We start from the raw sequence: 15,664 nt of genomic DNA on the forward strand, positions 1-15,664 counted from the left end.
GAGAACAGTGACACAGCTAGGAGTGTCTTATCTGTCAATACATGTAGATGAGGGAGCAGCATGGAGAGTGAATTTCACTCCAGGGCTATTTCCCTAACATTTTGATCAACTCACTGGCAAAGAAACATTTTCATGCTTCCACATTCTTACAATTAAAAAAAAAGCTTGAAACCCATTGCTTGATTCATGTCTTTATTTCAATCAACATTCATGAAATCAAAAACTTAAAAATTATTTTATACATAGTGACAGAAAATACAAAAAAATCCATATATTTTTAAAAAATCATATGTGCATGAATGTACAATGAGTATGACAGGAATCTAATAAAACACACATATTCCAATATTTACACCAGCCTCATCCACCACCACCAGGTTACTACAGTCCACCTCAAAAAAGGTGCTGGCAACAAGTTCAATGACTCTATTGTTATCACAGTGTTTTAGAATTGTCCCTTTATACTGTATTGAGCTGTAGTAATCTCCATTCATTCACGATACAAATGAAAACACTTTGTATAAAAAGAGAATCAGCTGGGTAGCTGCTTAGGTGGGATTGGTTTGGGGACTCCAGGGCCCTGCTGAGGAGCTGCTGGTTGTGCTGGAGCAGCTTTTTCCTCTGAATTCCAATAATCCAGTTCTCCATACCTGAAACTGACAGGTGGAGTGCACATTTGGTTAAACTGGTTTTACAGGTTAGCATATGCTTTGAAAATGAATGACTGTGAGGACATAATGACCGAATGAGATTAAGACAAAAAAAAGGTTCCTACCCGGCAACTGGAACTGAGGTTGCTGGTGGATATCCAGACTGTAATTAAAGGAAAAAACAACTTAAAATCTGTCATGCAGAGAAAAAAAAATCTACTGATTGAAAAAAACGCTGCTGTTTTCTTACTGCAAAATCAACATCACACTACATCACCTGCAGCGATGAATCATTTAGAAAAACAACAAATATTTACCCCATGTGAGGGAGGCTGTGCTGGAGGCTGGGTTGCGGCACTTGTCTGAACATTGCTGCTCGGCTGTCCATTTGTATTTCCATTTCGAGCATTACGTGGCCTGCGAAAGCAGAAAACTTGTGAGAATCACATTTTCATCACCATCTTTTCATCAAACATTGCAACTACAGCCTTTAAAATGTCTATCAGTATATTACTGATGTGAGGTAATGTTTACTTGAGGCGGCTGGCTCCTTTCAGGCACGGGTCCAGTGAGTCTCTCCTGAAGACAAAGAGCAGTACCAGAATGAGAAGGACCAGAACTGGAACCACCAACAGGAAGAAGATCAACAGGCCGTTCCTTAGGGAGTAATCTGAGGTAGAAAAGGACATATGTGATTGAGAAATACTTCAGAACATTTAATTGTTAGTTGCACTAAAAAGTCAACATGTATTCCCAGAAAATTACCTACATCATTACAAAACATCAGTGATCTGCTGTTTTTGTAGTCATTTTTCCTTTTTTGTAAACACAAGACATCATGACAAACATCACATATGTAATCACATAATTAGTGGAGACAAGGTGCAGAAAAGAAAACTTTTATTTATCATATGTAAAGTGGTATAGCAGCTAAAATATATGTGGTTCTACTTCACCATGAAAGGCATCACAACCTGAGAAGGCGATAAAAGTTAATGAACACATTGATTCTGGTTTCTAGATCAGATCAAGTGAATGCAAGTGAAAGTGAATTACTTTTACATGTAGCTCCACGAACAGTCAAGTTTCCTTTTCACTGTGCCTGATGTTCTACTGCTTGGTCTGTGCCCAGACTACACTCTGTGCTCCAAGAGTGTGATGCAATTCATAACCGAACAGGATATATATTCCAGTAGTGTGCCTAATAAATGTACTAGCACCAAAACAAGAATCTATTTGTGGCGGCAGATGCTTTGATCATGGCGGCCTGCTAAAAACAGATGAATGTGTGGGAAACCCTGCAACACTATATCTGAATTAATGGTTAAGTTTCTCTTTTACTGTGCTCAACGCTCTGTTGCTCCATCTGTGCCCAGAGTGCGTTCAGCCCCAAAAGAAAGAGAGAGGGAGAGAAACACAGCTCCAAAAGAATCTCAATGGGGCAGCACGTGCTGATATTGTTGCAAAATGTGTAGGAAACTCTGGTAGAGCGCCTTTGACTTTTTGTGCACTTTATCTTGAAAAGTATTTTGATAAAATCGATTTAAACCCACCTATCTGAGCAGGACCGCTGTCTATGCTGCCACCTCGCCCTGCCTTGTCACATCTGGGTGGTGCCCAGCCGTCTTTACAGTGGCAATGCCCTTGGTCATTACATACCTGAAGAAAACAACAGCAAAGTCAGACTTGTCGTTATTTGCTGGTAATGAAGTTGAAAGAGTAAAGAAAATGCTGACTCACCCCTCGGTTGCTGCAGGTGTTCTGTGCATCACAGTCCAAGTTGGGCAGCAGAAAAGAGGCGTTCACACACTGAAAGTCCAAGCAGACCTGAGAGAGAAGATGTACAACTTACTAATGTAATAAAAATGAATAACTGGGCATCATTATTTCCACTTTCACAATAACGTTTCTGTTCTATAACAAGTACAATCAGATTAGTAGGTTACATTCCTTCCCTTTGGCATGTACACTTCTAAAGATAGTTTGGCTGCTTACCTTTCCTTTCTCACAAGGGCTGCCCGCATTCACGTAGCCGGGATCCTGTACATCTGAACCAAGGTTGAAATGTGCATTGATACACTTTGACCCTTGAACTTCTTCAACACTGACTTGGGCACCAGTAGGGGGGTTGTTGAGGTCAACGTCAACACACTGCAACTTTCCACACATGGAATTTCTGCAGTGCAAGTTCAAGAGAGCGTAATCAGTTCCCACAGCTGAGTTAAATGTTAAAATGCTAATCTATCCTTTAACTGACAAAATAAAGTCACATCATGACCATGTATATTCAATTGGAAAGCTTTCTACAACTGTGATAAAACCAAAACTTATCACCTCAACTAATCAGAGGATCTTGGATATTAAGATATATTATATGGACTTGCCAAGCCCAATTCTCCTAAGAGGAAGAATGTTATGATTTCTGGCCAGATGATCATAGGAATAGCTGTACCTTATCTAAATCTAGTATGTCTTCAATTTATTTTCAATTAAGAGAATATCAGGAAAGCACTCCATTTGAGTGTTTAATTTTACCACCGAAAGGTCCGTGTGGCAAAATTAAAAATTCCACTTGGAGTGCTGTTGTGATCTTTTCTTCATTGTTCCAAGACTTACAAACATTATATCATCATTCAGCAATTAAAAAACAGACTACTTACGCTACAGTGCATTTGATATAGCCTTTGCCCTGTGCTCCACAGTTTCCAAATTCGTTTCCCCTTGTATTTGCATTCTCAAAACAAATATCCGCTGCCTTTCTTGCTGGATCTGCCCATGAGAGACATAATATCCAAAATATTAATGACAAGTAAAAGTGAATTACATAATATCTTGCAAGGTAACAACTTCCTCCAGTTAGCTTTTAACACAGATTTGGCTGCAAGTCTTTGTATCGAGCATTACTGAATGTACCTGGTGCAAACAGATGTCTGCACTGGTAATCATATGTCTGGCATCGGCCTTCATAACAGTACGCAGAAACTTGTCTGTCTTTACAGGGCAGGCCGTCCATGACGTAGAAGTCCTCTGGGCAGAAAGCATTCTTTCCATCACAGTATTCAGAAAGATCACAGGTGTTGACAGACTTTCTGCACGGTGCTCCAGAAACTTTGAGCTATAACACAAACACATCACATACAACAGTGAAGAAGACCGTTTTTACAGGTGCAAATATTATTTTCCTAAATACAATTTCTTGGTTCTATTTAGAGATTCCCCGTTCCATAGACTCCTCCATTGACTGATATTGCTTCAAGTTGAGCAGTTGGGGGTTTTTGCTAGTCAGTGTGCTTCTTGGGACGTTTTGGTTCCCAGACTTTGCTGCTGAGTGAGCGCTCTTGATAGAGGCTGCAGCGGATGTGATGCAGCGGCACAGAAGAAGACAGACTCTGCACTGTAAGGCTCTGAGATAACATTATCTTCTCTCTTCTGTTTTGATAGAGTGAATTTACAGCTCACTGCACTTAATGAGACACAGTCTCTGGCCTTTGTTTTATACCTAGTGTTGGCAAAAAAATGTTGTTGCACATGTGATCTGTTGCTGGTGCCGTTAGTTTGTTCACTAGCTCCGTTCAAACTGTAAAACTTCATATAGAAAAACAAAACGAATCGTCAAGTATTCGTATTAAGCTGCCAAATCTGATTCAACTGATAATTGTGAATTGGGTACAACCCTAACTCTATTCAGTGCAGTCATAAGCAACATAACTCCTTATATGTCCTTATATGTTCAGAAATAATGCTGACCTGACAGTTTTCGCAGCAGTCCCCCTGAGCACAGGCAGCCCCACGTGTAAATCTGCAGGTGGCAGCATCACAGCAGTTATTGTCACATTCCTGTATGAAACAGAAACAGAGAAAAACGATGCTTAAAACTATGTTAAAAAGACAGAAAAAGTACTGTAACATGACGTGTGCACTCTGGCCTGTAAGGCTGATAGCAAAATACATTTCTGTCACACCAAAAAGATTATCTTGATTTACAAAACATAACACCTCACTCCTCTAACATAACACATCATTCATTTTTACATCTATTTTTGCATTCATAATACTGCTTTGCATTGTATCACAGATTTTTCAGCTTCATGGACTGCACATTTCCACACTGAAAGTAAATTGCAAACATAGTCTCTATTACTCAATGCCTGTATCATTTTCTGTCTGTGTAGGTGTCTGGTATATGTTTGTGTTTATTGGTTGTCAGATCTAAAAATTCCAACAAAAATGCACACAAAACATCAAATAACTGTGAACATTAAAATAAGTAACATTACAGTAAAATCATGTATCCAAAAAATACTTCAAATACAATAAGCTATAATGTCCTGTATGCATGTGATTTTATCTGGCTGGCAGTGCTCTACCTCTGGTTTGCCACAGTCACACTGCTCTCCTTTGTCCAGCCGGCCATTGCCACATTCAGCGATTCCAACCACATCTGACGGGGACGGCTGGTTTTTCAGACACATGCCTCCCCCGCGAATGACCATCGTCTCAAAGTCTTGTCCACTGCAGCGGCTAAAAGTGGTAGAACCACTACAGGGTGGCAGGATAAACCATTAATGGAAACATCTCTATGGGCAGGCCACACTCTACTAAAAATTTTCTGACAGTAGAGCAGAGGACATGTATTTTTTGCATTTTTTTTGCATTTTTTTGTATGTAACTCAGTATTTTGGGAGCCAATAAAAAAAACAAACAAATATAGAATTATATTAAGTAGGGAGCCACCAAAGTCACAAAAGATGGTAAAAAATAATCTTTCATGAACATCAAAAGCTTTGTAGCAATATCAGCACAAAGTGTGCATAAATTACATGAAGCTACATTGTTAACACCTCAAAGAAAAAAGCAAACATTTAGATCAAATTTTGATTCTTATAATTCTTTGACAAATGGACTGTGTGCATATGCATTGTAGTTTTCAATACATTATGGCTGTGTTATTCAGAAGCATATTGTGCATGACAAGTTAAATCCTGTCAAATCCAAGGGTGATTACAATAAGTACATGAACCAACTTAATTGAAAACTTTAAAAAAAACCCTGCTGTCTGCTAGTTTCACATAACGAAGAAAATGTTTTATTTCAGACAAGAAACAAAGCCTGTGTAAGTCTGTGTATGGCTGTTGTAAAAGACACTTAAAATATTATATACTGTATCTATGTACCATAGGATTTTAACTACTGCTTTATTGATTTGACATCGATGGGATAAGTATTTTGTGGAAAAAAATGTGTTACCCCGCAGAGGCTGCCATGATGCAACTTTTTCCATCGCAGGTGCAGCGGGTATCGTCGTGATTCATGCCCAGATTGTGGCCCATCTCATGGGCCACCACAGAGGAGAGAGCACGCAGGTTGTCGTCGCTGTACTGTGAAAACAAACCCATTACACTCAGTGCTAACATTGTCTATGGGTAATTTTTATGTATATATATATATATATATATATATATGTGTGTATGTGGTGTGTTCATCTACACCAGGAGTGAATACACTTTGGTATCATTGGCGCAGCTTGTAATGAGGTATCTTCTGTTATAAGTATCTTTGTTGACAGAAACAGAGCAGTAGAGCTCCTATTATTTTTCTTGCCCCCCTTGCCCACCATTATTCAAACATATCACAAGTACAGCTAGCAAATATGGATGGACACAAATAATACATCTGTAAACACTCAAATTTTGAAGCTTTTTTATGTGTCTTAAAAAAGATAGTTCCTAACAAGTGGCTAAATGAGACTGCAGAACGTCATCATGCCGAACCATGCCGAACACTGCACCTTACAGCCCCACAGTAGTGGCAATGTGACCGTTGTGTAGTTTGTTTTAGCCTAACAATAGCTTTTTACTTCCGGTGTTTGCAATTAGGCCTGAAAGTGTTCATTTTTAAGATGATCTTGCTGAACAAATTGTGTAAGTATTATAAACGTTTTATTACCACCACAAAGCTTATTTTCTGCAATAATTTGAAAATCTAATGAAAAAATCCCATAGGCTTTCTGACGAGGTAACCAGGGAGACGTTAGCTCGGGGTTGGCCTTCAGAAAAACATCATCCCTGGGGCACTCTGTTGCGCTGAATGTTATCCGTTGACGACTACTGTAATAAGTAATTTACTTATACACAACATTACTCAGTGACTTTTCCTTAAAGGTTTTTACTAATTCCATTCCATTCCTTTTCTGGAAAACAAGATCGTGTAATTCCACGTCTTTTCCACGTTTTCAATGATTGCGGGAACCCTGTCATTATTCCTTCCAGTGTGACTTTAAAGGGAATTAAAACACCTTAAGGCATCAAAACGCAAAAGAATCTAAGGAATTCAATAACCCAAACCATGTTGCCTTGTCATGGTGCTGCGTAAGACAGTGTTCAAGTTGAGTCGGTTTGACTCCTGGGCTACTTGGAGCTTACGAGAATGAGCTGCAAATATAGCACCTGCCATGAATAATGCAGACAGTATCAGTTTCTGAACAAAAGCTCATGCTGCCAAAGCACAGAGGTGTCAGCTGGTGTTAGAAGTTAAAAGCGAGTGAAACTAACCACATTGATTCCTCCTGCGGTCGCTTGGGAGCAGACCGTGCCCACGAAGGCCATTCCCAGTACACCTCCATCATATGGCTTGGAACGGCCACTGAGAAACAAGTGGACCCAGAGATGAATCACAAACTTGAGTCTACAATCAGAATGATTCAGACTATGTGGCCATCAGTGTAATCAAATATCGTATCAGTAAAAGGAAAAAATAGACAAAGATTGTCTCTTACACAATGAGTTGAGCCAGGTCATTCCTTAACTTTGGAATCAGAGTATTCTTCCTCCACTTGACAAACCTTCCCAGCACCTCTCCTGCACCGCCCTCCACGCTGAAGGGATTCTCATCCTTAAAAACAATCAGGCCCACCAGCACCACACGGATATTCAGCTGCTTGTAATACTAGAATGCAACAGAAAACAAAAGCAGAAGATTAAAAGCACTAAAACAAAAGCAGTGTTTGAATTAATGAGACTTGAGCATATTTCTTTTACACTAACGTGAAAATCTCACCCCATCCAGTAGATTTGCCAGGTCCACCATTTCCTCTCGTACCGCAGTCTCATTTTGTTTGTTATGATTAAACTGTGGATACAAATTTATTATTAAAGATGATTTCCTAACAGTTATGATAGATTGGTTAATTTTGGAAACATACACAGCATATTGCAACATTTGGAGTCCTTTCTTTATGCCTTCAGCTGCATCATATGGCTTCATTGTGTGATGATACACAGTGTGTGATGATACACAGTGTGTGATAATACACAGTGTGTGATCATACACTGCATCCCAGTATTCTGCGCTCAACAGATCTGTGACGGGTGTGACATGTAACACAGCAGCGCCGGCTGCTAGTGTGACACATTTGCATCGGCAGCGCTTTTTAAACAATATCAAAGGCATAACAAGTCAATCACAGTCATTTACGATCCCTGTTATCCGGCAGCTGATCTCGTCTTGGATCTCACTGTTTTTCCCAATTTGCAAACATTTACGGCCGCTGTTCTTCCTCTGTGAATTAGCTGCTAATTGCTAACAGCTGCTTTTAAAATCTCCTGCAGTGTGGTCGCCAACATAATACGTAATCAAAACATAACACCTCGCCACACATGGCCACGTCCTGCTGGCTTACCATTTGACAGTGTAAAACAGTGTGATATTACTGCCTTGAATAGACAGTGTAAAAGCGGTTATGTGCTCTTAATTCTGTGGGAAACACTTAAAGTCTGTTTTTTCCTGGTTTTAATGGCCGCGTTATAGTAAAGTGCAGTAATTTTCTAAACTTACCAGACTGTTCAAGCTGTTCTATTATTAGGCTTTACCCCTCAATCATTGTCTACATTACTGAGGATTATATATCAAGAATCTCACTGTGTAATTATTTTGTGAAGGCACCAATAGTCATCCCTACAATATTATAAATAAGTATGGAGATATTTGGTCAAAAGTCTTGTGATATTTGATTTTCTCTAAATCACCAAGTCCTAATTTAGTCTATAAAAAGCCATCCTGTTGCAGCAGGTTCATTCTCACAAACCACTGAATTCATAGCCAGACATGCACACTCACCCTGAGATGATCCACCACAAGTGCCAGCTCCACATAACTGGTTTGAGGTAAATTGCGCTTTCTCTGTTTAAACAACAAACAATAAGAGAAGGACAAGCAGCCATTTACTCCCTCAGCCACTTTCAGTGCCAAAACCTGTTCACACCACAAATATGAGTTTCAGTGAACACATCCTCACCCGCAGCAGTGACGTCAGCGATTTGCCAGGCTCAAAGGGTTCGTGGCTTTGCGTTGACGAAGCCTCATTGACGACCCCACACGTGACGGGCTCCGACTGAGTGTCCTTCAGGAGGTACAGAAGGTGCTCGTTGGTGGAAGACTGTGGCACAGGCTCAAGCCCAAACGTCTCATTTCCAAAAAAGATCACACCCCTACAGAAAAGTAGTTCAAAGCCATTAGATAAATGCTTTAAGTGTGTGCTAAAGCCTGGGTTTGGAACTGCAAACTCTCACATAAGGCTGCAAGTTATTACTTTAATAATCCATTAATCTGACGATCATATTGTTGATTAAACAATTAGTTGTTTGGTCTATAAAATGTCAGAAAAAAAAGTGAAAAATGTCAGTCAGTGTTTCCCAAAGCCAGCCAACCAAAAACAAACAGTTCACTGACATAGAGGAGTAGAGAAATCACAGAATATTTGCATTTTATTAGCTGTAATATGTGGGTTTTGACTTTTATTCTCAAAGAAATACCCAAGTCCACAAATGGCAACCTTTTCTGTCATATTTTATGGATTTACAGACCCTGAAAGGCTGGTCTTGTTAAAGTTTATAAGTGTATGTGTACTTTTGACTGTGAATGTGTCAGAGTGGGGCGTGTGGATGTTGTTGTGCTTGGATTCTTTTGTGTGTGGATTCTTTAGTTAATTATTTTTGTTTTCTTTCTGGTCTTTGTTTTCATTTAATTTTCCTCTTTTTTTGTTTTCTCAAATCTCCGTCATGTGTACAACTCAAATGTTTCTCTCAACATTCCTCTTTTCTTTGTATGAAACGTAAATCTGCACATTTATTGCCATGTTATAAAACAAAAACAAAAAACTCAAACTGATTAATTGATAATTAATTTAATAGTCGACGAATTACTAAAGAACAAATATTTATTAGATTAAGTTCGGCAGATAAGACCATTTGAATCCATAAACCAAATGTATTTCCTCATAATAAGTGGGATATGGTTCAACTTTTTGATGTTCAAAACGTTTAAAAAGGGCCTCTTTTGCTGTGGATCAAGTTCTAACGTAATCCGATCACATGATCATTAACGTTCCCACTGAAAGAATGTCAACGTTGAATCAGAGCCCAGCTCCAGCTCCATAAAGCCCTCAAATAAGGAAGTAGAAAAAAAAAAAAAAAGAGAGCAAGAGATCCAGACCTGAGGCCGGAGCATGTGCTGAGAGCGACTAGTGAATCCTCATATCCCTCCACCTCTCCGTGGTAATAGCAGTGCACCTGGAGGCGAAAAGAGTGAGAACAGGTTCAAGGGTTGAAGTTCAAACAAGGCTAATAAACCAAAGATGAGCAAGTGTCGACTTACGTGCAGTTTTGGATATGACGTCACGTGGTTACCGTTGGCGCCATATGAATACTGAACAAAGTTTGGGTGTAAAAATTCTCTGATAAGAAGAGAGAAAATTCATAAGACGTTTAATCTGAAGCATTAAGACGAATTTACAGTTACTTAAGTAACACTTAATTACATCCTAACTCAGTGCATACCTGTTCTTTCTTAGATGAAGGATGTGCGTTCTGTTGTTTATGTAAAGTGCATATGATATCGTCTCATCTCCATCTTTCTGAAATGGGCAAACACAAGAAAGAATTCATAATGTCGTCATTAGGGATGTCCCAATAGGTAGGATGAGTATCGGCCCAATCAATATATTTATTAATTGATCGGGAAATGCTGTTTTAAGCTCACGTCATGCCCGATCCTGTGTTCACGTCTGCTTTCACACAAGTGTTGTAAACGGAGAGCAGTAGTAGATATTCAGGTGTTTTTTTATTCTAGTTTTTTTAATGTTCAACTTAAGCTGCTACACCGCTTTAAATAGAATTGAATTTTTTGTTGTTCATTTTTAGTTAACTAGTTTTACTATACTGCCCAAATAGGCTGAATTGTGACCAAATTTTATTTGTTGTGATTGGGAATGTTTAAGTTAAGCTATAAGTGGAATTATGATTATATTACTAAATCATAGTGGTCTGTACTTTTTTTTTACAATTATTTACTATTTTTAAAGACACATTTTAGTTGGTTTACTTTATTATTTTGTTAAAAAAGAGTGGAATTGAGACCTATTTCCTAAGACATTTTAGCTTGTTTACCTTGTTATTTTGTAACAAAAATAAAAAAAAACCTAGGAACTGTTTGGATGTAGATATTTTTTTCTTTTATTGCATTGCAGACCTATTAAACTGACAAGCCTTTATGCTGGATTGATTTTAATTACTTTTGGCAGGTACTCAATAGAAAATGACTTGGATCTGAGGCAAAAAAAACCAAAACCTGATCGAGACATCCCTGGTTGTCATTTTAAAATATCATTAAAAAGGTTTGATCAGGGTCGTTAGTTACCTCTTTTGGTGGACTGTTGATGCTCCGTGTCCATCTGTGAATCCGCTGAGGATTTACAATGGAGTACTTGGAGAGTTTAAATGTATGTCCATTGGAAATGTCTGAAAGAAATGTGAATACACAGAGAAAGTGTAAATATTAAGAAGGTATTCTGTGGTTAACAAATATTATTTTCTCCCAGGATACAAAGCACTCATAAATGTTAGACGGTCCTGAGGCAAATATTTTTATTTAGACCCTGGTGCCCATCCACCTGTCACCCTCTGACCAATCAAATGCAGTGTATGAAACAGCAAAAAATCTATGAAAATGAATTAAATTATGTAACACTTCAGTATCTAATGCATGTTTATCTTTACAGACACTGACCACAAGACTTAAGACACTTTTTGCTTCCATACACTGTAGATACACTTGTAGAAGATTAGTGTATGACACAGCAAAAAAAAAAACAAAAACAAAAAACAAACAAAAAAAACCCAAAAAAACAATTAAAAATAAATTTAAATCAAGTGAAACTTTAGTATCTGATTTCATCTACATAACTTCAAACTACAAGAATACAACATTAGAAAATATATATTTTTTGATTCCCTCTATTGTAAAACCACAGATTATTGCAGTAGGCCTATGACACTGTAAAACCCACTTTAATCACACATAGATCACTGTAAGGCCACGGCGCACTCTCAACCGATTAACCACATCAAAAATACAAATTAATTTTGACATATTGACGCCTCTTTTTTAGGAGTTACTGTTCTCTAAAATCCCTTGTGTGCCTTTAAAACTAAAACACTATGGAGCATACACAGTTAAACACAATTCAACTTTTATAACCACAAGCAGGCTGGATGGGAAAAAAAAACTCTCCAAAACGTCCAACCATCGTTACCTGGGTGCACAAAAGACCAAAAACAGGCTTCTCATCTGCTCCATTTAAATAATCCACAACGTGTCAGCTGTGCCTCACCTTTGTTGTCAATCCCACAAACGTAACACGCGAATAAAACGGCGAATAAGATGTATTTCCAAACCATGATCCTTTTTTAAAGATTATTTCCACATTAGAGTCACGGTAATATTAAGCCCGGCTATTAATGAATACAAGGCTTGTTCCTTTGCTTCCTTCTGCTGGTCAGGTGGGTCTTGGTGGGTGTGGCTAACGACAGGTGCCACGGCTTGAGAAAATAAACAAAGGAGGAGTTACATGGCTTTAAATATTTGTGACAGGGTTTCTCAGTTAACTGACGGTTACACCATACCTGCTTTATAGTCAACTGTCTCAGGTGGGTGAGTTTTTAGGGTTTTTTTACCCCTGAAATTCCACCGTTCACCTGCGTTGTTATAAAAAGAAGACACTGTTAATCTACAAAATCGTACTTTGTTTTGATGGTGCCTGAATTAGAGTTTCAAAAATAACTAACTTTCTATAGCAAAACAGCAAGTCTTTTTGTTCCTCAAACTTTCAACACGTATACATTTGATATTTCCAAAATAAAAGTTCACTAACTTTCTATAGCAAAACAGCAAGTCTTTTTGTTCCTCAAACTTTCAATAATAATAATAATAAATAATAATAATAATAATAAAATATAATAATAATAATAATAATAACAACATCTAAATAATAATATTATAAAATATAATATGTATTATTTTATGAAATATAAACCATAATATATATGAAATCAATTGCATTATAAATAAAAGGATAAATAAATAATATAATAATATAAATATACTATACATGATAATTGAAAAAAAAAATATAAACCTCCATGGTCTGCTGTAGAGATGGACTTAAATCGAAATGTCTAAACTATCTAATGGTTTTTGACAATTTCGACGATTTTTAAAAACATTTTTTTTAGCCAAAATATGTTATGTATATAGTTTTTGCTTAAATAATAATCAGATTAATTACACAATTTTCATCAGCTGAAAAGCTGGGATTTTAAAAAAAGAGTAATGTGTCTTATTTTGTTACTGTGACTTTTTTTTTTTTTTTTTTTTTTTTAAAAGTACCATTTGAAAATCAAACCAAAAAGAGGTGACATAAAAACAGTCTACAAAAACATGCTCAATAGTTTCTCCTTCACAATTAAAAAAAGTGCATTTATTGTTCATATTTGGGGGGAAATTGTTGGTATTAATACATCAATATACAGTATTTTAATAGGCTTTGCCATTATAAACCATCGAGAGGTTGCTTGTGAAAATCTCGCGATATTTCAGCAGATGCTACGTAACTGGCGCGCGGAAGTCTTCTAGCGTTGAACAGCTGCACTGTTATTGCAGGGTTCAGGGACACTTTTAAGTACCATTGTGCATTTTGAGATTTACTAAAACCGACAAATGTTCCTGTGGCGTACGCTTCAACTAATTTTAACCGAAAGCTTGGAGTTTATGCTATACGTGCTCTAGTGCCTGACGCTTTTCTAAATTGTTTTTCGGTTATTTGAACAAGCCGTTGAAGTCCAAAGCTAGTTAGCATGTAAGCTAGCTAATGGTTTGTCCACAGTGTTTTTTGGATTGTCTGTCACCTTTTTGTTGTACAGAAACTTATAAAGACCGACGGCAAAAGTCTGAAATATATTAACTTACGAAACAACGTCTTCTTTCACTATCGGTGCTTCGCTAACGCTCATTAGTTAGTCGGCAACACGGAGAAGTAAGTAAACGTTATGTTCCTAACCACTGACTGAAACAATAACGTAAATGCACCGACATGTACTTGCTTGAAAAAGTTTGATAGCGTCATGTATGGCTGCATACCATATTTTAAGATTTGCTCACCTACTGAAAAAAGGACTGCCCAAGAAACAAGTTTGGACGAAACCAAATAACACTTCAATCCTGGTATCAGCTCAAGTTGTATTGTGAGTGTACATCCAGTGTTTTTTCATCTTTATTTAGCCGCCAAAGACGCACCTGTCTCAAAATATGTTGACATGTCTAATGTGTTGCTACTTGTTTAGGATGACTGCGCTGACAGACTTTGAATCTGTAGCAAAGAGACTCAGGATTGAAATCAGTGCCCCTTCATCTTCTCCCCAAGGTAGTTTGCTTAACTAATATTTAGTATTTATTTGTATTTCCCTCTTTTAATTTTTTTTTCTATTCTTCAGTCTCATCTTTATGTATTCAGAGCAGAGATAATGCAACAGTAGATCACAAAAGGAGGCAAAAACAACACCGACACGAAGATGGATATGCAGCCAAAGACTGGAGCAGATCATTTGCGAGGTGTTAAGACAAAACGTTTCCATCAAAGAATCGGCCCCAGATCGCAACAGAAGATCAGAAATACTCTTGGACGATGGTTGGTTAAGCCCCAAAAAAGTACAGCTGAAGTGTGCCAAACCCAAGAGGATGTAGAGATCGCGGATGATGGTAGCTTTCAAAGCACTTCAGCTCAGGTTCTAGACTGCCAAAAAGCTGAAAAGCATACTGTATCTGACTCAGATGAAGAAACGCAACCTTTGACACCACCAAACCTCGATGAGGACACTCCTGTGTCACCAGCCTCCAAGGATCCTGCAAGGAGTGAGCTAAGACAGGCACCTGCCCAAAATTATGATGGATTAGAGAAAGAGGAAATGGAGACATGCTCAGCAAAGGGTTCTGTCAAACAAAATGCCAAAATAACAGACTTCTTTTCAGGGATCTCATCACCAGATTTACCTGTGAGACGGGGCAAGTCAGATAAGTCTCCAGACAAACAGGATGGAGACAAGGGAAATACCTCTGCTGCTGTCAAGCCTGATGTCAAATGGCTGGGGACGCCAATTGGTGAGCTGAAGAGAATGCCTGAATGTGGCGCACCGCTTCCTCCGCTGAAGGATATTCCTGGACAGCACACTGTGATGATAAGGGTTAGTGAGATTCTGTCTTTTCTTTTCTTTTTGTTTTAACTATTTACAGACCGTCAGGTGGTTATATCATAGAAAAAGCTGTTTTGATTGGTCATTCCAGTGTTTTTGCGGGGTTTTGAGTCAGCCTATAACAGCAATAGTTTGTAGAATAAGAACATATTGTTTATGAGGGTTTTGTGACTAAATTGTAAGAACGCCACCCTCTTCAAACATGTCCTGGCTGCACGATTTAAAGTCATTTTTGAAATTGGAAACGATTAAATTCTCTGTCCTTGGCTCAAATGAGAAATTCTACTATCTCAGGGGGCAGGTTGACATGGTTGATCTTGTGTATTGCCAGCTGATTCCTCTTTCTTTCCTTTTTTTTTCTTCTTCAAATTATTATTTTCTTTGTTTACTTGTTGTTTATTTTTAATCTAATTACCTCTTAAGTCTTATTCTACT

The 15,664-nt window shown here is 38.0% G+C and overlaps 2 protein-coding genes across 2 annotated transcripts in view; one reads left to right on the forward strand and one right to left on the reverse strand.

The window, feature by feature from the left end:
• Positions 1-254: 254 nt before the first annotated feature.
• On the reverse strand, positions 255-12,471 carry zgc:174164 (uncharacterized protein LOC570656 homolog). The gene is made up of 22 exons (XM_042507975.1): positions 12,316-12,471; positions 11,343-11,443; positions 10,484-10,560; positions 10,302-10,380; positions 10,140-10,216; positions 8,944-9,136; positions 8,766-8,828; positions 7,707-7,778; positions 7,426-7,595; positions 7,202-7,292; positions 5,898-6,028; positions 5,018-5,189; positions 4,398-4,487; positions 3,564-3,765; positions 3,311-3,419; positions 2,646-2,826; positions 2,391-2,477; positions 2,204-2,309; positions 1,185-1,320; positions 968-1,067; positions 776-813; positions 255-656 (listed from the first exon to the last, which is right to left on the reverse strand). Exons 1-22 carry the CDS (start codon positions 12,380-12,382, stop codon positions 533-535), a joined length of 2,466 nt encoding a protein of 821 aa, XP_042363909.1. The 5' UTR covers positions 12,383-12,471; the 3' UTR covers positions 255-532.
• A 1,167-nt stretch (positions 12,472-13,638) lies between these two features.
• LOC121958834 (poly(ADP-ribose) glycohydrolase-like) overlaps positions 13,639-15,664 on the forward strand; it is a 28,095-nt gene continuing 26,069 nt past the window's right edge. Inside the window, 4 exon segments of the mRNA XM_042507973.1 lie at positions 13,639-14,224; positions 14,324-14,403; positions 14,474-14,532; positions 14,534-15,220. Of these exon segments, the coding sequence (XP_042363907.1) occupies positions 14,109-14,224; positions 14,324-14,403; positions 14,474-14,532; positions 14,534-15,220 (942 nt within the window). The 5' untranslated portion in view covers positions 13,639-14,108.

This window comes from Plectropomus leopardus, chromosome 19 (assembly GCF_008729295.1).
Source record: "Plectropomus leopardus isolate mb chromosome 19, YSFRI_Pleo_2.0, whole genome shotgun sequence".
NCBI lineage: Eukaryota > Metazoa > Chordata > Actinopteri > Perciformes > Serranidae > Plectropomus > Plectropomus leopardus.